At 42.2% G+C, this 27,329-nt stretch overlaps 1 protein-coding gene across 1 annotated transcript in view; it reads right to left on the reverse strand.

Moving 5' to 3' along the window:
- Positions 1–23,014: 23,014 nt before the first annotated feature.
- The window catches only part of LOC144592177 (potassium/sodium hyperpolarization-activated cyclic nucleotide-gated channel 1-like), a 271,424-nt gene continuing 267,109 nt past the window's right edge, over positions 23,015–27,329 (reverse strand). The window contains exon 8 of the mRNA XM_078396648.1: positions 23,015–26,281. Within this exon, the coding sequence (XP_078252774.1) occupies positions 25,413–26,281 (869 nt within the window). The 3' untranslated portion in view covers positions 23,015–25,412. The remainder of the gene's footprint in view (positions 26,282–27,329) is intronic.

Below are 27,329 nucleotides of genomic sequence, written 5' to 3' on the forward strand. Positions count from 1 at the left end.
CAAGACCCTTCTGTAATTTCTGATTACCATCTCCACTCTCTACGATACACCTCCTTTAGTGTCATCTGCAGACTTACTAATCATGCCTTGTACATTCTTGTCTAAGTTTTTGATGTAAACCCCATAATTTTTACACGGTACCAGAGTTACAGTTCGATTGTTTGACAACCTTCCTTCAATATCACTGTCAAAAAACAAATCTCTTCATAACAGTTTCTATTAAATTGAATATTCAGCAAGTCAATTTAGTTTTTGCACTTACTGATAATGAGGCTGAGAAATAGGTCATATAAATGTAACTTGCAAACTACAAAATGCTCAAGGCAATGATTCCTTAGGTTCAGTGTCAGGCTCATATGGAAATGAAACATTCATATTTTTCTGATGATTGTTTGGTCCCCACATATGACTGTTGACTTAATTAAATCTGATGCATGTGCCTAACTTTAATGCCTCAAGATGTTTTCATCTATTAAACTTTCTGTATGAATACACATAGTTGGGAGAGGAGGATGACGACCGGGACACTATTATCTATGTACATAAAATTTGAATTTTCACATGATTTCACAAAAGGTGAGAATACTTCAAACTGTCATTGGTGGTACTACCTCCAGAGCTCAAGGGGAAGGCACCACTTGAGACTGGGTCTACAGGGTAACTGACCTCCTGGGCTTGGGTGGTCATCGTTTAAGGCTTGCAATGGTTTAGGACTTAGAAAATTTGAGTTCAGAGCTGAAGGGAGCCTTAAAACAGATGTGGCTGAGAGATATTTGAAGGATAAATGGCCAGGTAGTCCAGGGTTTTGTGGGTGGGAGGTTTGTGGAAAGAGTGTGCAGTTCACTACATGGAAGGATATTTCACCCAGAGAGTTGTGAATCTGTGGAATTCTCTGCCACAGGAGGCAGTGGAGGCCAATTCACTAGATGTTTTCAAGAGAGAGTTAGCTCTTAGGGTTAACGACATCAAGGGATGAAGGCAGGAACTGGGTACTGATTTCGGATATTCAGCCAAGATCATATTGAATGGCGGTGCTGGCTCAAAGGGCCGAATGGCCTACTCCTGCACCTATTTTCTATGTTTCTATGTTTCTATGAAAGAGACTTGCTGGGGCCAGTTCACGAAAATCTTTAAATCACTCCACTGCAGAAGGTTCTGTACTAAGAATTCCCAGAGTCAGCTGAACTAAAGAACTGCATGGACTCATTTATCTTGTGCTTGGTTTAGTTTAGTTTTTAGTTTAGTTTAGAGATACAGCGCGGAAACAGAACCTTTAGCCCAGCGAGTCCGCACCAACCAGCGATCCTTGGTACACTGAAACCACCCTACACACTCGGGACAATTTACAACTTTTACCGAAGCCGATTAACCTACAAACATGTATGTTTTTTGGAGTGTGGGAAGAAACCAGAGCACCCAGAGAAAACCCATGCAGACACGGGGAGAACGTACAAACTCCGTACAGGCAACACACGTAGTCAGGATTGAACCCAGTTCTCTGGTGCTGTAAAGCAGCAACTCTACCGCTGTGCCATCATGCCACAGGGAATAATGCTATTGGGTTCATGTTTGGCAGAAAACATATTATTGGACCAAGTGTGATTCCTGACTATGTTCCTGCACATCATTATAGTGTGGAGTGAAGCAATTGAGAAAGGATTACATTCCACTTTCCAAATAATAGAACCTGAAACACTGAGAGAAACTAGCATTACGTGTCCAGGTTTCTGGATCTCAAGAGCTGAATAACAACTTCTGGCAGAAAATGGAAACTGATAATTCATCTATATTCAGCATTGTATATAGATTTTGCGGCACGGTGGAGCAGCGGTAGAGTTGTTGCCTTACAGCACTTATGCACCAGAGACAGGGGTTTGATTCCAACTACCGGTGCTGTGGGTTTTCTCCGAGATCTTCGGTTCCCTCCCACACTCCAAAGACGTACAGGTATGTAGGTTAATTGGCTTGATGTTTGTGTAAATTGTCCCTAGTGTGTGTAGGATAGTGTTAATGTGCGGGGATCGCTGGTCGGCGCGGACTCAGTGGGCTGAAGGGCTTGTTTCCGTGCTGTATCTCTAAACTAAACTTCTTTGACAATTCCTAGCCTTCAAATGAATACAAAACGATTATTCAATTTGTGTGAAGCTTTAACAAAATCATTACTGATGGATTAATTAGTACTCCATGTTAGTTTGATAATTAATTCAAAAGGTAGATTTTTTTTCCCACGAACATGACAGGCAGTCAAGGCTAACTATCTGACAGTTCTCTTCCCTTTCTTTAATCTCTCCGTCTCTTATCGCAGGGGACATACTATTGACTGATGTCTGCTATAAACCTATCGACTATTACAGTTATCTGGATTACACTTCCTCAAACCCTGCCTCTTGTAAAGACTCTATTCTCTACTCTCAATTCATCCGTCTCCTCCACATCTGCTTCCAAGATGAGACTTTCCAATCTAGGAGATGTCCTCTTTCTTTTGCAAATATGATTTCACCCCTTCTGTTATAGATGGATTCCTCACCTGCATCTTCTCTGTGCCCCATTTCACTACACTTGCTCCCCTTACCCCCAGATGGAACATGGATAGAGTTCCCCTGCTCCTCACCTTTCATCCTACCAGCTTCTGCATCCAACACATCATACTCCAGCATTTCCTTTACCTCCAACATTATCTCACCACGAGTCACATCTTCCCATCTCCACCCCTTTCCGTCTTCCACGGACACTGCTCCCTCCACAACTCCTTGGTTCACTCATCCCTTCACATCCAAACCATCCCTTCCTCAGTACTTTCCCCAGCAACCGCAGAAGATATAATAATAATAATAATAATAATACATTTTATTTATATAGCGCTTTTCATATACTCAAAGACGCTTTACAGAGATTTTGAGAACATAGGGAAATGAATAAATAGATAAATAAGTAAATAAATAAATGAACAGAGAAAGGAGACAGAAGGTGAGGTGACCTTCAGTGGTTGAAGGCAGTACTGAACAGATGAGACTTCAGCGATGTTTTGAATGTGGTGAGTGTGGGGGAGTCTCTAATGGTTTGGGGTAGTGAGTTCCATAGGGTGGGAGCAGCGATGGAGAAAGCCCTGTCCCCCCAGGATCTGAGTTTAGTCCGGATGTGGGGGGATAGGAGATTGGCAGCGGCAGAGCGGAGGGTGCAGGTGGGAGTGTGCCTGTGGAGGAGGTCGGTCAGGTAGGATGGGGCCAGGTTATGGAGGGCTTTGTAGGTTATGAGGAGGATTTTGTACTGGATTCTCTGGGGGATGGGGAGCCAATGGAGTTTATAAAGGATGGGGGTGATATGGTCACGGATCGAGGTGTGTGTGAGTAGACGGGCAGCGGAGGTTTGAATGTATTGAAGTTTATTGATGGTTTTTGAGGGTGCGCCATAGAGGAGGCTGTTGCAGTAGTCCAGACGGGAGGTGATGAAGGCGTGGATGAGGGTTTCTGCAGCTGTGGAGGAGAGGGATGGACGGAGACGGGCAATGTTTTTGAGGTGGAAGAAGGCTGTCTTTGTGATGTGTTTGATGTGTTTGTCGAAGGAGAGGGTTTGATCAAGGATGATTCCAAGATTCCGGATGTGAGGTGAGGTGGATACTGGGAGACCATCAATGTTGAGGATGAAGTTTTGGGTGGATTTGGTGAGCATTTTTGGACCAATGATGATGATTTCAGATTTGTTGCAATTGAGTTTGAGGAAGTTTGATTGAAGCCAAGATTTTATTTCAGTAATGCAGTTTGTCAGTGTAGAGTGTGTGGTGGTGGAGATTGACTTGGTGGAGATGAGGAGCTGGATATCATCGGCGAAGCAGTGGAAGTTGAGACCATGACGGCGGATTAATTGACCAAGGGGGAACAGGTAGAGGATGAAGAGGAGGGGGCCAAGGACTGAGCCTTGGGGGACACCTTGGGGGAGGGGAGCGGTGGGGGATTTACAGTTGTTAATGGAGATGAACTGGTGTCTGTCAGAGAGGTAAGATTTGAACCAGGATAGGGCTGTGCCGGTGATGTTAAGGGAGGTTTCAAGTCGGGTGAGGAGAATGGAGTGATTTATGGTGTCAAAGGCGGCGCTGAGGTCAAGTAGGATGAGGATGTTGAGGTTGCCAGCGTCGGAGGAGAGGAGAATGTCGTTTGTGATTTTGAGGAGCGCAGTTTCAGTACAGTGGTTTGAGCGGAATCCGGATTGGAAAGTTTCATACAGGTTATATAACACCTGTCCCTGTACATCCACCCTCGCCTCCATCCAAGGACCCCAGCAGCCCTTCCAGGTGAGACAGAGGGTCAGGTGCAAGTGCTCTAACCTCATTTATTGCATCTGGTGCTTCCGATGTGGCTTCCTGTACACTCTGCAATCGTTTCGCTGAACACTTGCGCTCAATCCGCTAAGGCCTACTGCACCTTTGTGTTGCTAAACATTTTAACTCCCCTTCCCATTCGCACACTTACCTTTTTTCCCTGGGCCTCCTTCATTGCTGGAGTGAGGGTATATGCAAACTGGAAGGACATACTCTATTTGGGTCCCACAACTCAATGGTATGAACATTGAATTCTCCAATTTTAGTTACCTCTTACTAACCCCTCCCAAGCCCCACAACTTTCTTCCCTACAACAACGCCCTCCTCTCCCTCTCTTCCCTCTCTTGTGCCCTACCTGGACTTCCACCTACTTCTATGTCGACCTATTACCTGCCACACCTTGTCCTGCCTCTCCTCTTTTCCAGTCTGAAGAAGCGTTTTGACTGGAAATGTTGTCTATCCATGTTCTCCAGAGATGCTGCCTGGCCTGCTGAGTTACCCCAACACTTTGTATCTTTCATGTACTAACCAGCATCTGCACTTCTTCATTTCTACAAGCTTCTAGGTGCACTGCTCAGATCTTCCGATCTGCTCTGCAGGTGGTTACTATATGTGCGAGATGCTGATTTGCTAAAAAAGAAACAAAGTGCTTTTGTAACTGATCGGGTCATGTAGCATCCCTGGGGAACAAGGATGGGTGACGTTTCGGTTCGGGACATTTCTTCAGGGCCCTGACCCGAAATGTCACCTATCCATGTTCTCCAGAGATGCTGCCTGACCTGCTGAGTTACTCCAGCACTTTGAGTCTTGGTTTTATAATGCCTAACACCAGTTGTGCATGGAATCAACAAATCTCACTGCCTGATTTGGCCTGGCATTTGAACTTTCTTTTAGTTCTCCAATGAAATTTCCTATCAAATTTCAGAAACTCTGTTATAGTTTTCTGTATTTCATATAACTTACAGATTTAGATGTCTTGTGCAGTGTATACCCCAGAAACCACAACCTCCCCTAAGTTAATTATGGATGCCCTTGCTTTTCCATCTGTTCAATAACTGCCAGCAGCCATTCATCCAATTCATCACTTTTATTTTAATTATAATTTTTCAGGACTTGCTTGTTGCTGGCAAGACAAATTATTGACAATTTCTTTGGCCTAAAAGAAAGAAGGAAGTGCCTGCAAGGTTTAAGAGGCTGGAGTCAAACAGGGCCATTGAGGAATATAAAGCAAGGAGGAAAGAACTCAAGAGGGTGATTCGAAGGGCCAAAAGGAGACATTGAATGGCTTTGGTGAGTTGGATTAAGAAAAATTCCAAGACTTTTTATTCCTACATTAAAAACAAGAGGATAGCCCGGCAGTAAGTAGACTCGCTCAAGGACAAAGGAGGGGATTTTTGCTTGGAGTCAGGTGATGTAGGTGAGGTCGTAATCAAGTACTTTGTACCTGTTTTCACCAAGGGGAAAGACATGGAGGACAATGAGAATACTAATATGCAAGGGCAGTTTAAGGTTAAGAAGGAGGAGGTATTGGGGCACTTGAAGAGCATTAAGGTGGATAAATCCTCAGAGTTTGATGATATCTAACCCAGGTTATTGAACAAGGCAAGAGAGGAGATTGACAGAACCTTGACAAAGATCTTTGGATCTCAGTAGCCACAGGCAAGGCCCCAGAGGAATGGAGAGTAGCCAATGTGGTACCATTGTTAAAGAAGGGAAGTAAAAATAATCCATCGAATCTGGAAAATTATACTCTGGTGAGTCTCACATCACTGGTAGGGAACCTATTGGAGAGGATCCTCCGGGATAGGATTTACTCCCATTTGGAAGAGAATGTGTTAATTAGGAACAGTCAGTATGGCTTTGTATGCAACAGTTCATGCCTTTCTAACTTGATCAAGTTTTTTTGAAGAGATGACAAAAGGTGATTGATGAGCGTAGATGTTGTCTATGTGGATTTTAGTAAGGCATTTGATAAAGTGCTCATGATAGGCTGATCCAGAGATTAGATGCATGGGATTAGCAGTGATTCAGTTGTATGGGTTCAGAACTGGTTTAATCAAAGACAGAGAATTGTGGTGGAAGAACAATATTCAGGCTGGAGGTCTATGACCAGTGGAGATTCGTAGGTATCCGGGACCTTGATTCGATACGATATGATACGATGTGGGAGACGGAGGCGAGCAGGATAAGCTTCCTCATTCGGGCAACCTATGATGTCCTTCCTAGCCCAAAAAATCTCAACCAATGGCTGGGCGAAGATCCATCATGCCCCCTGTGTTCAACACCAGCCACGCTTAAGCACATCCTCATTGGGTATAAAGTAAGCCTCTCCCAAGGACGGTACACCTGGAGACATAATCAATTGCTCAAATGCTGGCAGCGACTCTGGAAAGCAGGAGAACAACCAACAATGCCCTGCCGCCCAGAACAACCAACCCAGTTATGCCAATTGCCTTTGTTCGTGAGGGGGAACAAAAGCAACGGAAAATTCCACCAAGGACAAGATTTGGACAGCTGGAGGCAGCCCGGGACTGGCAGATGCTGGTGGATGTGGACCAACGGCTTACAGTTCCACCAGAGATAGCCATCACCAACTTGAGGTCTGATCTTGCCCTCTGGTCCAACTCTCAGCGCATGGTGTATTTTGTGGAGCTCACAGTCCCTTGGGAGGATGCTGTGCAGGAAGCCTTTGAAAGAAAGAAACTGCGCTACACAGACCTTGCAGCGGAGGCAGAACAGCGGGGCTGGAGAACAAAGATCTGCCCGGTAGAAGTTGGATGTCGAGGATTTGTGGCAACATCTACCGTAAGACTGATGAAGGACCTGGGGATCAGCGGACAAGCCCTACGCCAGGCTATCAAGGAAACATCACAGGTGGCAGAGCGGAGTAGCCAGTGTCTCTGGCTGAAGAGGAAAGACCCCATCTGGTCTCCCAAATAAGCCGGCTAGGCAGATGCAGAGGGGGGTGGTTCTGGGATGCCAGAATGCACTGCTGAGCCTACTGGAGACGTCGTGGGCCCAATCAACGAAACGTCGATGAAAGTAGGTGCCCACTTGATAACCCCAATGACGTGTCTGCCCAGCCTTTCTCAACATCGGAGGAGCATAGGTGAGTGCATAAGCCTCCCATCACCACCGGGAGCAAGTTGACATTTGGCACTTTGGATTTCTAACATCTTGTCCTGTGTATTTGGAAACAATAGAATATTTATCCCAGGAGGGAAATTGGTCTGCCAACAGTTATAAAACACAACAAGATACATGAAACATGAAATTAAAGTGACGAGTGGAAAGTCCAGGATTGGGGATGTTGCACTTTGGGAGGTCCAATATAAAGGGAATATATACCATAAGACTCAGGCCTTTCGGCCCATCGAGTATACTCTGCCATTCAATCATGACTGATCTATTTTTCCCCCTCTAAACCCTAATGTATAATATACAATTGTACAATATTCAATTCATGGCTATATCCTCAACAGCATTGATGCACAGAGGGATCTTGGGGCTCAAGTCCATAACTCTCTGAAAGTGGCAACAGGATTGGATAGAATGGTAAAGAAGGAATATGGTTTGCTTACCTTCATTGGTCGGGGCACTAAGTATGAGAGTCAGGTAGTCATTATGCAGCATTATAGGTCTGCCCCAGAAGACTGTGGAGGCCAAGCCAGTGGATATTTTTAAGGCATGGATAGATTTTTGATTGGTACAGGTGTGAGAGGTTATGGGGAGAAGGCAGGAGAATGGGGTTAGGAGGGAGAGGTAGATCAGCCATGATTCAATGGTGGAGTAGACTTGATGGGCTGAATGGCCTAATTCTACTCCTATCACTTATGACCTTACTATGACTTTAGTTTGGCTGCAATTGGATTATTGTGTGCAGTTCTGGTCACCACATTACAGGATAGAGGTGGAGGTTTTGGAGATGGTGCAGAGTAGGTTTATTAGACTGATGTCAGGGTGCATTCGGAGAGATTGGACAGATTTGGCTTGCTTTCCTTAAGGGCCTGTCCCACTTAGGCGATTTTTTTTGGCGACTGCCGGCTACTGTCAAAGTCGTAGCAGATCGCCGAACTTTTCTTTTACCCGACGACAATGACCACGACAAGCCGAGTCAGGTCGAGATTACAGCGTCTTCTGAAACATTGCGAAAATTCCCACGCAGTCAATGCTTCTCCAGCATCCTGGTTTTCGCTGAAATCACTGACAAGTCGGTAAGTACTTGAGAGTTTTGAACTATAACACCTTGTATGGGTTACTTCAAAACCAAGCTTCACTGTAACAAGGAATAAACCGGATTTCCAGTTTACTAATAGCTGTATTAAAATTTTTTTTTTTAAAGTGGTTCAATGGATTTTTGTGAAAGGTATGTGGGCATTCTTTGAAAATGTTAGGGAAAAACATCACGAAAATTCCCACGCTTACCTGACCGTCAAACTGTCGCCTCCAATCTACCTGTCAAATGTCCTGACGGTAAATAAATTCGTTAAACACAAGCATTTTATGGTATTTTGAAATTACTTTACTTATTTTAATATTATGTGCTTCTAAATGCATCTTAAGAGAACCTGTCAAACCTGGGGACAGCAGGCGACAGCGACCGCAATAAGCTACGATACCTGGCGACAAGCCAGCTGTCGCCGAGAAATTTCAAACCGTTTGATTTCTCAGCGACGCGCCGAGATCCACTACGATCGTTGGAAGACTCCTCACGATTATGCCCGCGACACCCCGGCGACAGCCTAGTCACCGGCAGTTGCCTTAAAATCGCTTAAGTGGGACAGGCAAGAATGCTGGAGGTTGGCCGGATACTTGATAGAAATATATAATATTATGGGAGGCATTGATAGGGTGACACTGATATTCCCAGATAGAAATATCAAATATCAGAGGCATGGCTTTCAGGTGAAAGGAGCAAAGTTTAAAGGAGATGTGTGGGTTAAGCTTTTTACACAGAGGGTCTGGAATGTGCTTGCGAGACTGGGGGTGGAGGCAGATGCCATAGTGGCATTTAAGAGACTTTTGGATAGGCACATGCATGTGCAGGGAATGCAGAAATACAGATTATATGTGGGCATATATGTGGGCAGATATGGGTTTGTCTTGGTATCGTGTTCAGCACAGACATTGTGGGCTGAAGGGCTTGTTCCTGTGCGATACTGTTCTATCCCTAGTTACCATTGAAAAAGCAGAAGTGAGGCATCTTCCTGACCCATTGCAGTCTTTCTGTTGAAGATATTGCCATAGTACGATTGGGAGATATTGCCTTAGTACGATTAGGAGAAACTAGCAAAGCCTTTGGATGTTAAGAATAGGCAGTCAGATGCTTTTCCGGAAATGGTCTGTATACAATACAATACAATACAAACTTTATTGTCATTGTGCAGTGTACAAGTACAGAGACAACGAAATGCAGTTAGCATCTTAACCAGAGTGCATGTGATGGAATAGTAAAACATATAATATGTACATATATGCACAGTTGCGGTAGTGGAAATTCCGGTGAGCAAGATCAGTCACTGATGGGAGGAGTGCCCGAGGGGGGGGTGGGGGTGGTGGGGGGGGGGGGGGGAATGGCAGCAATCACCGAAGTGCAGAGTTAAGTAAGGTAACGACCGCAGGAAAAAAGCTGTTCCTGAACCTGCAGGTCTGGGAACGGAGAGACCTGTAGCGCCTCCCAGATGGGAGGAGGGTAAACAATCTGTGGTTGGGGTGAGAGCTGTCCTTGACGATGCAGCGCGCCCTTCGCAGACATCGCCTACTCTGGATAGACTCAATGGAGGGGAGTGAGGAACCGGTGATGCGTTGGGCAGTTTTCACCACCCTCTGCAGTGCTTTTCAGTCGGAGACAGAGCAGTTGCCATACCATACTGTGATACAGTTAGTAAGGATGCTCTCGATAGTGCAGCGGTAGAAGTTCACCAGAATCTGAGGAGAAAGATGGACCTTCTTTATTCTCCTCAGGAAGAAGAGACGCTGGTGAGCCTTCTTGATCAGTGTTGAGGTATTCTGGGTCCAAGAGAGGTCATCAGAAATGTTGACACCCAAGAACCTGAAACTGGAAACACGCTCCACCTCCGTCCCGTTAATAAGGATGGGGGTGTGCGTACCACCCCTAGTCCTTCTGTAGTCCACAATGAGCTCCTTGGTCTTCTTGGTGTTAAGGACCAGGTTGTTGTCAGCGCACCACGTTGCAAGTAGCTGGACCTCCTCCCTATGGGCCGACTCATCGTTGTCGCTGATGAGGCCAATCACCGTTGTATCATCTGCAAACTTAATAATGGTGTTAGAACCATGTACAGGTGTGCAGTTGTAGGTGAAAAGGGAGTAGAGAAGAGGGCTCAGCACACAGCCCTGTGGAACGCCGGTGTTCAGGGTGATGGTTGAGGAGGTGTCGTTGTCTAATCTAACAGACTGGGGTCTGTTGGTTAGAAAGTCCAATATCCAATTGCAGAGGGAGGGGTTGATGCTCAGGTCGTTGAGTTTGGCAATCAGTTTGGAAGGGATGTTATCTGGAACATGTACGGCACAAATCCTTTTTTTCCCATTGGGCAAGAGGTATAGAAGTGGGAAAGTGCACACCCCCAGATAAAGGAAAAGTTTCTTCCCAGCTGTTATCAGGCAACTGAACCATTCTGTCAACAACTTGGGAGCAGTCCTTAGCTGCTATCTATCACATTGGAAACCCTCGGACCATCTTTAATCAGACTTTACCGATGGGACTTTATTTTACACTAAATCTTATTCCCTTTATCATATATCTGTACACTGTGGATGGCTTGATTATAATCAGGTATTGTCTTTCCGCTGACTGGTTAGCACGCAACAAAAGCTTCGCACTGTACCTCGGCACACCTGAGAGTAAACTAACTAAACTAAACTAATGTTGTTTGCAGTTATAAGCCCTATGTCTGAAAATCATCTAAGTCTTCCTGCATGCAGTTGTGGACAGCTTCGTTTGGCACAGAGTTGTGAATGGAAATTGACATTGTGCCTTTACAAGCAACCCTAATATGAATGTATGAAAAAATAACTGCAGATGCTGGTACAAATCGAAGGTATTTATTCACAAAATGCTGGAGTAACTCAGCAGGTTAGGCAGCATCTCAGGAGAGAAGGAATGGGTGACGTTTCGGGTCGAGACCCTTCTTCAGACTGAAGAAGGGTCTCGACCCGAAACGTCACCCATTCCTTCTCTCCTGAGATGCTGCCTGACCTGCTGAGTTACTCCAGCATTTTGTGAATAAATACCTAATATGAATGTATATCACTAGTTAATAAAGTGATAGAGCTAACACGTGCAATTTTTCATTAACAGTAACTAAACCACTGTTTAAATTATCTTATGATTTAGTGAAACAATGAATATCTGGTGCCTTGTGGCCTCCTGTGTTTGATTGTCTAGCTTACTCAACATTGGATTAAAAATGCTGACAAACCTTTTAAGCAGGAGGGAAGAAGCTGCAAGTTATTTATGAAAATGATTGATTTCACAGTTCTAAAAAAAGGGGTTATGCTAACCATCCATGAGTGACAGTTGCTTGGCTTTTTACAAATCTTTCACCCTCTGTCTCTGAATGTAGTAACTTTTTATAGAAACAAATCTCAAAGCAAGTCACTTAATTACCTTTTTGCTGTTCCTGTATTATTAGCAGTCAATTGACACTGTAAACTGCACCAAGTAAAGAAAAACTGTTACATTTACCAAACATTATTTTAAGCATTCATTTATCCAATTTGGCCCCAGAGCAGAATCGTCCACGTCACGGGGCTGGAAACTGCAAATGTGTCGAGCTAATTCTGCTACCACTATCATCTAGTGTACAAGTGATGGCTCCCACTGATTGTCGCCGGAAGCTTGCCCCTTTTCAGGACGGATGATGACAGTGATGTAACATTTGAAACATAGATGATGGACACAATTTTTAAAAATCCAATTTAACATGCCTTGTGAGTAAACACTGACATCTTTTAGAACAATACATTTTTGAGATTTGAAAAACCCTGGAGATTTGAAGGCTGGAAAGTCACCAAGAGAGTGTTGCTCTTAAAATTTTGCTGTGAGCAAAATAATTCCATTAACACTGTTATTTGTGGGGTAATGGATAATGGAGTTTTAGTTTAGTTTAGAGAAACAGCGTGGAAACAGGCCCTTCAGTCCACTGAGTCCGCGCTGACCAGCGTTCCCCGTACACCAGCACTATCCTATGCACTAGGGACAATTTACAATCTTTACCGAAGCCGATTAGCCTACAAACCTGTACGTCTTTGAAATGTGGGAGGAAACAGGAGCACCCGGGCAAAACCCACATGGTCAGGGTGAGCATACAAACTCTGCACAGACAACACCCAGGCAGAGGTTCACCTGCACCTCCTCCAACCTCATCTATTGTATCCGCTGTTCCAGATGTCAACTTCTCTACATCGGCGACACCAAATGCAGGCTTGGCGATCGTTTCGCTCAACACCTTCGCTCAGTCCGCCTTAAACAACCTGATCTCCCGGTGGCTCAGCACTTCAACTCCCCCTCCCACTCCCAGCCTTTCTGTCATGGGCCTCCTCCATTGTCATAGTGAGGCCCACCGCAAATTGGAGGAACAGCATCTCATATTTCGCTTGGGCAGCTTAAACCCCAGCGGTATGAACATTGATTTCTCTAACTTCAGAGAGTTCCTCTGTCCCGCTCTTTCCCCTCCCCTTCCCAGTTCTCCCACTGTTTTCCTGTCTCCAACTACATCCTATCTTTGTCCCCCCCTTCCCTGACATCAGTCTGAAGAAGGGTCTCGACCCGAAACGACACCCATTCCTTCTCTCCTGAGATGCTGCCTGACCCGCTGAGTTACTCCAGCATTTTGTGATACCTTCAATTTGTACCAGCATCTGCAGTTATTTTCCTACCCATAGTCAGGATCGAACCCGAGTCTCTAGCACTGTAAGGCACCAACTCTACTGCTCCCCCCCCCTCCCCAGTTACAAGTTTCATTTTATTTATTTTAGGATTGCAAAAAAAACTATTAAATTAAATTATGAAGGAAATTATCAACAGAAGATAAGAAACATTATATCATTTTTACAGGCACATAAAGGAAAGTTAAAATCCCAATATGTCTATCATGGGATGGATAGAGTTGAAATGAAGACCGTGGAAATAACAGATGTATTGGTTTTGCAGAACTTGTACACAGTCTTGGATGTATTATATTCGTACTGGTGTTAAAAATAAACTTTGCAATCATAAAACTTCATCGCACAAAATTTGGTTGATTATATCTTGCCAGATGAGAAAGACTATTAACACTAATTCCATTTCGCAATTCTTGTAGCCCTGAGGCCTTGACACAGTGTTTGATCAACCAGGTGTCTTTCCCTCTAATTCAATTATCTAAAGTCTGTTACATAGATCTAGATTTCAATGTTGTGAGAAACAGGTTCCAGTTATGTACTTTATCTGGGACACTCACAATGATATATAAGCTTAATTAAAATCTTCTCTCCTCCTCCACTGTTCTGTAGAAAACAAACCCAGCTGTGCCAATTTTTCCTCAAAGCTACATTTCTCCAACATGCTGACAGGGCATTGTGGTAGACATTGGCTAAGTGGACTTGAGCAAGGCTTTTGACAAGGCAGGCTAGTCTGGAAGGTTAGAGAACATGGAATGCAGGATGAGCTATCCAAATACAAAATTTGTCTGGATAGAAAATTAGGAAGCAGAGGAGGATGGTCTGAAGAAGGGTCTCGACCCGAAACGTCACCCATTCCTTCTCTCCAGAGATGCTGCCTGGCCCGCTGAGTTACTCCAGCATTTTGTGTCTATCTTCAGGGTAGTTGAGAGTTGGTTTGCAGACCTGGAGGCTGCAAAATAGATTTTATCACAGCAGCTGGTACTGGGTCCCCTGTTGCACGTTATTTATATTAACGATTTGGATGAGCTTGTAGGTGGCATGGTCAGTAAGTATGTAAATAACACGAAAATCGGTGGTATGGTGGATGGTGAAGCAGGTTATCTATAATTACAATGGGATCTTGCTCAGCAGGGCCAACATGCCGAGGAATGGCTGATGGGTGTTTAATTCAGATAAATGCAAGGTTTTATATTTGGGTAAGCCAAACCAGGGCAGGATTTGCACAATAAATGGAAGGAGCTTGGGGAGTGTAGTGAAACAGAGAGACCCAGGGGTGCAGGTATATAATTTCTTGAAGGTGTTGACACAGGTAGGCTCCATAGATACTGAAGAAGGTGTTTGACATGCTTGCTTTCAGGATGGTGAGAACATGAGTTGGGACATATGTTGTAGCTGGAGGATTTGAATTATTAGGAGTTTTTTCCCCTGGAGCATAGGAGGCTGAGGGGTGACTTTATAAATGTATAGCAAATCATCAAGGGCATGGGTAAGACGAATAGCCACAATCTTTTTCCCCAGTGTCGGAGTGCCCTCAACTAGAGGGCATGGTTTTAAGGCAAGAGGGGGAAGTTTTAAAAAGGACATGAGCTGAATTTGGTATGTAAATGAAATGAGCAGCCAGAGGAGGTGGTAGATGTAGGCACAATTATGACATTTAAAAGTCACTTGTACGGGTACTTGGATAAGAAAGGTTTGAGGGGCTATGGACAAGGTGGAGGCAAGTGGAACTAGCTCACTTCAGCAACTGGGTCAATTGGTTAAGCAACTTGCGCAGCGGCGGAAGGCTCCCAGATGCACCGCAGAGCTAAAGGACCGGCGGGCCCACCTGGCGGGTGGGCTGACACCAGCAACCACCGCAGGCCTGGTTCGTTGCTGCAAGAAGATAAGACTTTTGAAACGTGGTTGGTGCCAGAACTGTGGAGACTCTTTATGCACTGCTTAGGTGAAGTCTGCTGTATGATTTTTACCAGATTGTATGCAAAAGCAAAAGAATTTCACTGTACATGTGACAATAAAGTATAATTGAAGCAATGTCATTGATGCAATTGGATGAGTTGGGCTGAAGGGCCTGTTTCAGTGTTTCATATCTCTATGACTCCATGACATGTGCAAATTGGACATAGCAGCTGCTTTGCACATGCTACCCATGCTGGCAATCATTTCTGGGTCAGTTAGTGACCACTGAGAATTTGGTTCGGGCACCTCCGATGAAGCAATTCACCGTAACACAGCTGACATTTGCCAGGTGCTTGTGCATATTTCCTCCCACTGCCAGCAGAAATTGCAGCTCTCGGGAGGAACTACAACTTTCATAATTGAGACAATGTTACGAGGAGCACATAGCACAGGGTTTGCGAATGTGACAGGAATTAAGGAGTTCATCCTGTCACATCACTAACATGCACTCGGCATATCTTAGCTCACATTTTAATAGCCAATGGAGAAATATTATGTAAAAGGATTGACTGGAGCTCCCTTCACTGATCACAACCATTTAAAATAATACTTGCGACCTGTGTTTTGCGATCACTGGTCATTAATCAGCCTAAGTAAGCATCACATGTGGGGCAGGATGCGATGCAGGTATACTCAGACACATCCAGAAGCGTATCCCTGCCTTTTTCACATCTTCACTTGCCAGCTCCGTGGCTGCCTTTTGCCTCTGCAACGTGGATGCTTTAAATGCTGTCTTGCTTATCATATCATATCATATCATATCATATATATACAGCCGGAAACAGGCCTTTTCGGCCCACCAAGTCCGTGCCGCCCAGCGATCCCCGTAACATTAACACTATCCTACACCCACTAGGGACAATTTTTACATTTACCCAGCCAATTAACCTACATACCTGTACGTCTTTGGAGTGTGGGAGGAAACCGAAGATCTCGGAGAAAACCCACGCAGGTCACGGGGAGAACGTACAAACTCCTTACAGTGCAGCACCCGTAGTCAGGATCGAACCTGAGTCTCCGGCGCTGCATTCGCTGTAAAGCAGCAACTCTACCGCTGCGCTACCGTGCCGCCCACACCAGCACTTTGTTCAGCACTGACAGAGCAACTGTGAGCTCGACAGGTCCATGCAAGGTTAATGCAAGATCTGGTGTGAAAAGCACCATGGCACTAATTTAGAATAATTGGGTAAAAATGTACATTTTTGGATGACCGGAATGGCCATTCGCACAATAGATGGCCCTTTTAGGGTCCAGAAATGAACTCCATCTACTCCATAAATAACATACCCTTAGTGGCAAAAGCAACAACCAATTAATGTGGGTCTCTGAAACAATAGATCAAATTAATCTCTGCGTGCCTGATGTTCACTACTAGAAGTTGGAAGAGATACAAAATGGGCTGCAAACTCACAGCACTTGTTCTGCACTTTTGAGAAATCTCCTGGGCGTATCCACAGCACGCATATTACTTGAAACAGAACAAACGTTTGGCTCATACTGTGGAGAGTGGGCTGATCCTCTGAATCCAATGTTGCTGATCACACAGTAATATTCTTTAACGGGGAAGAGCTGCTTTGAAGCTTAAACATGTGCCAACAGATCTCCCATTGATGTTGCAGTGGAAGAAACACTGGGTTTCTTCAGGATCAGAATCAAAAATGACTGAAATTTAGCTTGGTAATGGGACTGGATATTTTAAGGCTAAATGTTGAGAGGATGCCAAGCATTCTGCAGGACACAGCAACACGGGACCTTTGATTAGTGGCAAGCATCAGCAAGAATTGAAGGTAGAGTTTTGAATTTTAATTATAGTTCTGCAATTTAGTTACATCCCAGTAGATTGCTGAAAAAATTACATGTTGATTCTTCAAAGTGTGTAGGAGGGAACTACAGATGCTGGTTTACACTGAAGAAAGACACAAAATGCTGGTGTAACTCAATGGGACATGCATCATCTCTGGAGAGAAGGAATAGGTCGAGTCCCTTCTGCAGACGGAGTCAGGGGAGAGGGAAATGAGATTTGGAAGGGTACAATAAACATGTAAGGTGTGAAAAGAGTAGACCAAAGCAAACGCTCTTTGTACCCTTTCATGTCTCGTCTGAAAAAGGGTCTCGACCTGAAACGTCCAGAGATGCTGTCTGTCCCACTGAGTTACTCCAGCATTTTGTGTCTAACTTTAATTCATCAATTATCTGGTTGAACAATTAAGCCACCATATAAAAGTATTCTACAGTCAGTGTCAGGACAGGAGCTATTACCATTCTATGATTTGTTTCAATGTGATTAATTACCTGATTTTAAAAAAACCCAAGTTGGCACCAAAATAATGAAAGACCTTTACAGTGCTACTAAATTCTTGCTCAGAGACTCTTAAATTCTGATAGATTCCCAGGAGATCCAAGGAAGTATTTGAATGGACACAAAGAGCTGAAGTAATTCAGCGGGTCAAGCAGCATCTCTGGAGTAACATGGGTAAGTGGCCTTTCTCCAGATGCTGCCTGACTCACTGAGTTACTCCAGCACTCTGTGTCCTTTTGTGTAAACCAGCATCTGCAGTTCCTTGTTTCTACAAGTATTTGAATAGATCTATTTTTCTGTTTCTTCAAAATAGGTCAGTTTCCCAATCAGCATTGAGTCAATGTGTAATCAATTAGCCCAACTAATTGATTTTATATCTTTATCAATTGGAAAATCCTTACAAATTACTTAAAATTACTAACATTTAACTGATGTTCATCATGAAACTAAAAGTGACATAACCTTCCTCTAGGATCAAATGTCAGTAACAAGTCATCCAGATTTTGCTTTGTTAGCCAAATCCTTGCCACATCTTGTAATTCAGGCTGTTAACATTCTCTGTGAGGTTTAAGATGCATGCCCTTTCCTGAAGACTATATATATCTCAACTTTTACTTTAAAAATAAGCTTTAATTATAAATAAAAGGCATATTCGAGTTTCAAAAAGCAAATGCACATATCTCATTAGTTCCCAGGCATGTAAGTAAAACAAGAATATTGATCCACATCAGTCATACGCGTCCTAATCTTTGACAAAGATAGGCACAAAATGCTGGAGTAACTCAGTGGGTTAGGCAGCATCAATGGAGAAAATCTTTGATTTTGATTTCTTTTCTCAAACCCCAGATTTTCGGTTGCGAATCTAAAAACCTCAGTTTCAACTTTACAAACTTTGCCTTCAGCTCAACAAACTATTCATCCGGAAATGTCTGAATTTCCAAATAAAAATGGTTTTAATTTGCTCTAATGCTTTTCCTCCTTTGTCCACAATTTTAAAGCTGTGGAGTTCACGACATTAACATGATTTAAAATAATAATACATTTGGATAAAGGAAATAGGGTACAATTGTTTTCTCAAACTGGTAGACTGGTGAACAGAGGTCATAGATTTCAAATAAATAGGAGTGGAAATGAGCAGAAACATTTTCCAAACATGAGATTAAGAGCTCGAATACATTATATGTTGTGCTGCAGCAAGTAAGAATTTCATTGTTCTATCTGGGACACATGACAATAAAACACTCTTGACTCTCTTGACTTTTGACATTACCTGAAAGAGTGGTGGTATCAGATTTTGCAGGAACTTTCAGCTGGGGTGTGGGACTAAACAAGAGTTTATCTAATGGCCACCTTTGTGCTGTAATCCTAACAACTTCCTAGACCAAGAGATACTTGGAAAATAAATTTAGCAGATTGGGTTTAGTTTAGCTTAGAGATACAGAGCGGAAACAAGCACTTTGGCCCACTAGGTCCGCGCCGACCAGTGACACTCAAGGGACAATTTACAATTATACCAAGCCAATTAGCCTACAAACCTGTATGACTTTGGAGTGTGGGAGGTAACCGGAGATCCCGGAGAAAACCCACGCAGGTCATGTGGAGAATGTACAAACTCCGTATAGATAAGCACCCGTGGTCTGGATCGTACCCGGGTCCCTGGCACTATAAGGCTGCAACTCCACCACTGGGCCACGGTGAAATTGATAAACCGAAGCTTTGTTTCAATTTGTTATAAGAGAACCAGCATTTGTGTTTCATTTATCATTAATCTATTTCTCCATCAAATGGCATCAGACCTCCAGATTGAAGGTGATATTCTCCATGGTGACTGTTTGTTCGATGATGCATCAAAAAGAGCATACAATTTCCAGTATTTTTAGCACTGTGATTTGATTTGAGAGCTCATCATCTCACCAGATGTATTCTGAATGAATTAGTTTTGCAGAGTAAATTCCTCTGTGCCCACATAGATTTAATGGTATTTCACTGATATTTCAATGGGTTTGTACTCTGTACCCAGTGCCACATGGCAAATTTATGGGATAATGGAATCACGGAGAATCAAGGACAAATGAGGTTGCCTCTCCGATATGACCTAAAATCTGCTTTGTTTAATACCCTTCAGATCAGCATGATTAGGGAAAGAGCTTAATTACCTAAAGCAGTATCGTTGCTTCTAATAACTGTTAGAATATCAATTTGACTGAAGAAATCAATTTCTTGGATTTCATGAGAACGGTGGAAGAACTTGTCTTACTGGAGAATAAAACAAATCTATTATTTGATTGCTTCACTTGATTTTTCACACATAATTGCACAATTTATGAGGGAGAATCATTGGGCAAGTGCTTAAACGGCAATGTTGCTGCCAATACGATTTATGCAATGTGGAAACAGGACATGTATTTATCCAAATTGAATAACAAAATAAAGCCAAAAAAACAGGCGAGGCAGTCCACACCGTCCAATTTAAGCCGCGTCTTTCCGACTACCAGGGCGGCACAGTGGTGCAGCGGTAGAGTTGCTGACCGACAGTGCCAGTTTGATGCTGACTATCCTGAGTGCTATCTGTACGGACTTTGTACGTTCTCTCTGCGACCCCGTGGGTTCTCTCCAGGTGCTGCGGTTTCCCCTCACACTCCAAAGATGTACAGGTTTGTAGGTTAATTGGCTTCAGTACAAATTGTAAATTGTCCCTAGTGTATAGGATAGTGCAAGTGTAGGAGATGATTGCTGGTCAGTGCCGACCAGTGGGCTGAAGGGCCTATTTCTGCGCTGTATCTCTAAAGTCTAAAGCAAAACGGATCAAAGTAAAGTTTAACTTGTTTACACTTAATGTATGGGACTTCCTGGTGCAAAGTAATTTAAAAATGCTTCCTGTTAGGAGACATCTGAATGTGAGTGGAGTGCTTGGTTGTTGAGACCATGATGAGTGGAGTCTTCTTGACCATGACTGTACCTTATGGTTGGTCTTGGCGTTAGCTGATCTCAGAATGGAGTGGGGTTGGGGTGTACAACTCCTCTTCAAAGAGAAAATCAGCCTTGGGCTCTGTTCCTCTTGTTGTACAGATATATCTACCATAAATATGGATTCCTAAGGCTGTGCTTCTTGTAAACCAAAGCCTTTCTATCAGGTACAAATCAGGAGTGTGTTGTATGACTGTAGCATCAACAAATCTTGAACAGCTCGCCACCTTTAGGGACGAAGTAACCTGCTTGGCTTCATAAAGTATTCACACCCTCCACCACCATCTGAAGTGCAAATTATCAATAAAAAAGATCAGCAGCACTCGCTTAGGTGATTTCCACGGCACCTCCTAAACCCATAATTTGTGCTTCAAGATGGACAAGGTCAGTAGTGGCATGGATGCATCATGACCAGTTTGTATGTAACTTGTGCACCATCCTGACTTGATAGTAATTGATGGTCCACCATAGCCAGAGCTCCCAAATGTAGAACACTGTTGGGGTACTTTCAATGGAAGGATTGTAACTGTTGAAGTAATTAGCTCACTGTCACTTTTAATGGTTTAACTAATGACATTCTCATCCCATAAATGAAGCAGAAGGATGCCTTTAGTAGCCCATGAGGATCGATTGAGTTTAACTGCAGTAAATAGACTCGAAAATCAATGTTTAAAATCATCTAAGAGGAATGACATTTGGATGAGGTACCCTATGATAATTAGGATGTCAAACTAAATCCTCATAGGAATTTAACAGGTTCAGAGAAGAAACTAGTTCAGAAAATACCAAGGAGAAATTAAAGGTCAGGTGTTGGATAATGGTGAGCAGAGTTTTCTGTATGTGGTATTGTTATTTTCTCAAATCAGGTGAATTGGAGTAAAATGTTGTGGAAAACATAATATTTAAACTAACTTTACCAGCCTCACGGAACCCAAATTTAACCAATTCCGTTCATTGCAAATGATATCAAGAAAGATCTGATTGCATGGATACACACCACACATCTACCTTGCCTGCAGATAGACACAAAATGCTGGAGTAACTCAGCAGGACAGGCAGCATCTCTGGTGTCTAGCTTTGTTGTGTCTATCTTCGGTTTGCGTCTTTTTGTGTCTATCTTCGGTATAAATCAGTATCTGCATTTCCTTCCTACACATTACTTTGCCTGCCATGCTGATGACTTTTGCTCCGAATGAGACCAGTCAAGCTAATCCTGTTCAGCTACAAATGTGGCATTTATGTGAAAATACGGGAAAAATATTACAGCCTTAATTTTGTTCAAGATACTATATTGTTAACCAATTAGATAGAATGGTTCTAAATGGGCAAATGGTAAGAAATTTACCAATGGCATTTTTAATCATGGTACCCCATAAACAAATGGGGTGACATTTTAGCATTGTTTAGAGACATAAAATGGATAGTAAAAAAGTAGTTCCCCAAGAAAAAAATGCATCAACCAATTTTTCTTTCCATTTGTGATAAATGTGAGGTTATCCACTTTGGCGGCAAAAATATGGAGGCAGATTATTATCTCAATGGTATCAGATTAGGTAAAGGCTAAGTGCAACGAAACCTTGGTGTCCTTGTACACCAGTTACTGAATGTAAGCGTGCAGGTACAGCAGGCAGTCAAGAAAGCTAATGGCATGTTGACCTTCATAACTAGAGGATTTAAGTACAGGAGCAAAGAAGTCCTTCTGCAGTTGTATAGGGCCCTGGTGAGACCACATCTGGAATATTGTGTGCAGTTTTGGTTTCCTAATTTGAGGAAGGACATCCTTGCTATTGAGGCAGTGCAGCGTAGGTTCACGAGGTTAATTCCTGGGATGGAGGGACTGTCATATGAGGAAAGATTGGAAAGACTAGGCTTGTATTCACTGGAGTTTAGAAGGATGAGAGGGGATCTTATAGAGACGTATAAAATTATAAAAAGACTAGACAAGCTAGATGCAGGAAGAATGTTCCCAATGTTGGGGGAGTCCAGAACCAGGGGACACAGACTAAGATTAAAGGGGAGGCCATTTAAAACTGAGGTGAGAAGAAACTTTTTCACCCAGAGAGTTGTGAATTTGTGGAACTCTGCCCCAGAAGGCAGTGGAAGCCAATTCACTGGATGAATTTAAAAGAGAGTTAGATTGAGCTCTCGGGGCTAGTGGAATCAAGGGATATGGGGAGAAGGTAGGCACGGGTTACTGATTGTAGATGATCAGCCATGATCACAATGAATGGCGATGCTGACTAGAAGGGCGAAATGGCCTCCTCGTGCACCTATTTTCTATTTCGCAACGTGGCCAATTAGCTAAAGCTCGTTTGTGCCAAAGCTGAACCTTTCAACCTGATCATAAATTGATATGTGTTTTATACCACCTCAGTGAGGTCATCTCAAGTTTGCATTAAGTAAGCAACAATCTATTATTTCTGAATAAATGAAAGGTAAGAAAACACACAACTCGAGGAAAGGCCATGTCTGACCTCAGAGTATTAAGATGTGGGGTGTGATTTTCCATGAGAGCGTTAGTTTCACAGGATGAGCAGATGAAAAACCTCACTGATTAGCACCTTACTTGGATAATGTTTGATTTTTAATGTTTTACTCCTTTCACCTTTAAAGTTTCAGTACAAGCAAAGATAGCAAAAAAATAATTTGGCTTGTCCACTGAATAGGTTGCACTTCCACAAGAATTTTACATTCATTGTTTCTTCCCATAGCACCAGTGTCCAACAGTGTACAAACAAACATCAGCTCTTATGCCGTGTGCAGTTAATGAACAGGAGAACTACAATGAAGTTGTGTGGGATAATCATATCTCAATGCAAATATATGTATACAAAGACGAACTATTAGAGGTCATGGTGTCACCACTAGAATTCAGAATAGGCATATATATATATATATCTATCTATCTATATGTAATATATATCTTTTATATTTTACAATATGTTACTCCTATTTGATTTCTGCACATATATTAATATATACATTAATTGGTGCCATCTGTGACAAGCATAAATCTGAGATACAAAGATAAATGATGCCGTTAACCCCATAGCTTGTGATCACTGTCCTTTCTTTCCCAAAGTTCAACACTTAAGCAAAATAGTCACTATTTCGGCTTCTGGATTTCTAACATTTATCAAGATAGAGATCTTTCTAAAACTTTAAAACTTTCATTTGTATACATATGTGTAAAATTACTACAATTTAGGCACACAATAGCTCAAGAAATGTTATTTGTAAAGTTAAGCTTTACAAAATAAATAATGAGGAAAACAAAAGCTTGTTAAAAGAAGCCAAAGACATCAGAAAAAAACCTCACAAAACACAATTTCCTATTTAAATAAATCCTTTTTCCTTTATTTGTTCCATTTGATTTCGATTTAATAAATCATTGTTTTGCATTCCAAAAATATGTAGCTATTTGCACTGCATATGATAAGCAAACTTTAAGTTAAAGCCATATTCTCTCATGTAGCAAGCAAATGAAAATAACAACATTCTTTCAGTCATATGTATCATTCAACAAAAATCATGCACAACTTTTTTCTTTCATTTTTGAGGGAAATGAGTACAGGGGAAACAATGAATGAAATAAATATATCCATGCCTTGCAATCTGATAGGTCATTCATTAATGAGTTAAATTTGATAAAGAACCAAATCACCCTGAAGGTTAATGTGATTTTTTTTAAAGATCATCCAGATCTCCATTAAGAGAATGACCTTGGTTATTTTAAGAAAAAATGCTCACAAAAACATTTGTAGAATGCAGAAAGAACTAAATATATTCATACATATTATTTGAAGAATTTTTAAATATGAATAAAATTATGAGATTATGGCTTTAAATCTTGTCTTTAATGTTGTTTCTTGAATCATACACAGAACAAATTGGAAATGTTTACTAAAACTGCAAATTTTGAGCAAACTTGGTAAGTTACCCATTACAGTGAAAATGAAGAAACAAAATAAAGGAAAAAGACCAGTTTGACTGTTTGGAGGTGTTATTTAACCAAAAAAACCTATTAATTTAAATAAATAAGACATTGCAATATTAAAGTTGTGCAGCATTGTACTTACAAACATCATGTGATGCTGCCTTTGTCAGAATTTTTTTTAACAACTTTCCAGGTCTACAACTTATTTATTTTTCAAAGCTTAATGGAAAATGAGAGGGAGAAAAGGAATGGAAATGAAAAAGTCCTAATTACCACAATAAGCAAATTTTCATTTATACTAACATCAAAGACATGGATGTTTCCTTTTCTCCACATATATGTTGACGGTAAATGTCCTTTAGCTGAATCCATTGAAATGCAGCATACATTTAACACTGAAGCTAAAATGAGGAATGTCTCATCTATTTTAGCAGAGATGTCAGATTGATTTAACCTTGGTCCATAGTCCACAAGTGAACATGCAGAATTGTCACCCAGAATAATACTGGAACAGAATTTACAGAATTCCCTATTGAAAGTTCATTACAAAACATATTTGATGTTCCATGCTTTGTTGATAAAGGACACAATGTCTTGGTGAGTAGTTCTCCAGCAAGAAACACTGCATGGTGTAGGTGATGCTAACAGAGCAGCATTGAAACACTTTAAAAACTCTGTCCCAAACTGGATTTGCATTGCTGTGCACTCAGAGACCTTAATTTCATCAACTGGATCAACATTATCATTCAGCTACTGTTCCTCCAATTTTATTTTTACAAGAGTTTCGAAAACAATTCAATGTGTTCAAAATCCATGCGGAAGGAAGACTTGTAATTTACTAATTAGAACTCTGAAAATTAGGGTTCATAATCTTTAATTCTGTTATATTTTACATTCGTTGAGCTGTGCGTGTCATGAGGACAGCAATGTCCAATCTGTCAGAAGATGATAAGACTATCCTCATGAACAATGAGGTTGCCTTGATTTTTAGTATTCAATGCTAACAGGGTCAGCAATAAACAAAATTGTTAGGGTCATAAATTAGAGGGAAATCGTGGTCTTCCTTGATCAGTATCTGTATTTAAGACTGCAGATGTTTCCCTTTTTGGGGCTGGCGGAGCTGCTTGTGTCCCTCGAAGTGGTGGTATTGCTCCTGAGGACATATGTCGGAAGAGGGTCATTCTTTGAGGAACAGTGCTTCGCATGCCACCTTGAGGTCCTGGACTTTGCATGGTTGGGACAGCAGTAACTGCTGCTGGTGGTTCTCCAGAGGATGGATGTGGTCTGATAATCATTGGTGTCACCTCATGAGGCAGAGAAGGTTGAGATGCTGAGAGTGGCCTTACTTCTTTGCTGAAGCTGCTCGTTTGCAAACCCTGTGTGCTTTTGCTAGAATCTCGCCTTCGGGCAGGGCTGTGCACTGGCTGTTGTTGCATCAAGGACATCTGTGACACATTTGGTGAACCATATTGGAAAGTTCGGCCTGCCAATGGACTCTGAACAGAAGGACTTGGAACTGCAGCCGTAAAAGAGCTGGGTGACGGAGCCACTGTCTGTGGGCTGGGTGAGGGGGAATTCTGGTTGGGTACAGTCTGAACCGGCTGGGGTGGCCTCGTGGACGGTTGAGAAGAAGGTGAATAGGTATTTAAGCTTGGTGAAGAAATGTGCTGAAAATCTAACTGAGCTATATTTGGTGGCTGCGACTGAAGAGAAGCTCTGATGACTGAGTTGCCAGAGAATGGAGGAAATACCCCAAATGATGCACTAAGGGGGGTTTCTGTGAATTGCACCATCTCCCGGTCTTGTTTCACCATCTTTTTGAGAAGTTCTGTCTCTTGGTTATCAAAAACACCAGTGTTCAGATCTCGTTGGACCTTGTGTAGCAAGAGTGAGTTCTTCTTTCCTATTAAACAAAACAGAGATAAACACTAGCATGTACAATATGGCAACACTATCACTCCCCATGCATAGAGACAATTTTAATAAAATAAGAGAAGATAACCCTGAAATAACAGCATAAAAACATGGAAGGGTTATCCACCTATCTTTCCAGATGAACCCTCCTTTTTTTGCCTGAATTCTGGATGCAGTTCAGTCTGGAAAAACAAAGATGGAACCTTGTATTCGCATCATAAACATTATCTCTTACACAAATAGCCACCATTTTTGATGTTTATTGTGTCACGAAACTCATAATGCTGACTTGGACCAAAATTAAGACAATTCAAATTTCTTGGAAAATAAAAAATCAAAGTTTGCATCGAATATGGAAAAAAAAGGCCTAAAAAGCATGGGACATGCATATTTCCGGGGCTGATATAGTCTATATTACCATACACTGTTTATTTTTTAGGATTTGCAATTTTCTTTTAAAAGATTTTATAGATTAAAAATATCATAATTTGATAATTACACTGCTTTGGTGTTTGCGACGAAAACAACTAACTGTCTTGAGCCAAGAGAAAACTAATAGAAACAGGAAGTTTCAGTGTATCGTCAGTAACACTTATTGGGTTGCTTCACATACCTGTCCTCATCTCCGCCAATTTTCTAATATTTTATTGGACCCACGAGATTCAAAAGAAAAACACTGGTATGCATTTCACATGTTACATACCAAAGCCAAGTGGTGTGAGAAGCACTACATAAAGAGTATCCTGATATCTCTTCAAACTTGCATTGGTGACAGTTATAATCCCGTCTGAAAATGAGGTGTTAACATATATGTGACTAGATGATCCAATGGAAAAAAATTAGAGGTGGCATGGTGGCACAGTGGTAGAGTTGCTACCTTACAGCACCAGAGACTACGGGTGTTGACTGTATGGAGTTTGCACGTTCTCCCTGTGACCGCATGGGTTTTTGGCGGGTTCTCTGGTTTCATCCCACGTTCCAAAGACATGCAGGTTTGTCAGTTAATTGGTTTCTGTGAATTGCCCCTAGTGTGTACA

This window comes from Rhinoraja longicauda, chromosome 1 (assembly GCF_053455715.1).
Source record: "Rhinoraja longicauda isolate Sanriku21f chromosome 1, sRhiLon1.1, whole genome shotgun sequence".
Classification (NCBI taxonomy): domain Eukaryota; kingdom Metazoa; phylum Chordata; class Chondrichthyes; order Rajiformes; family Arhynchobatidae; genus Rhinoraja; species Rhinoraja longicauda.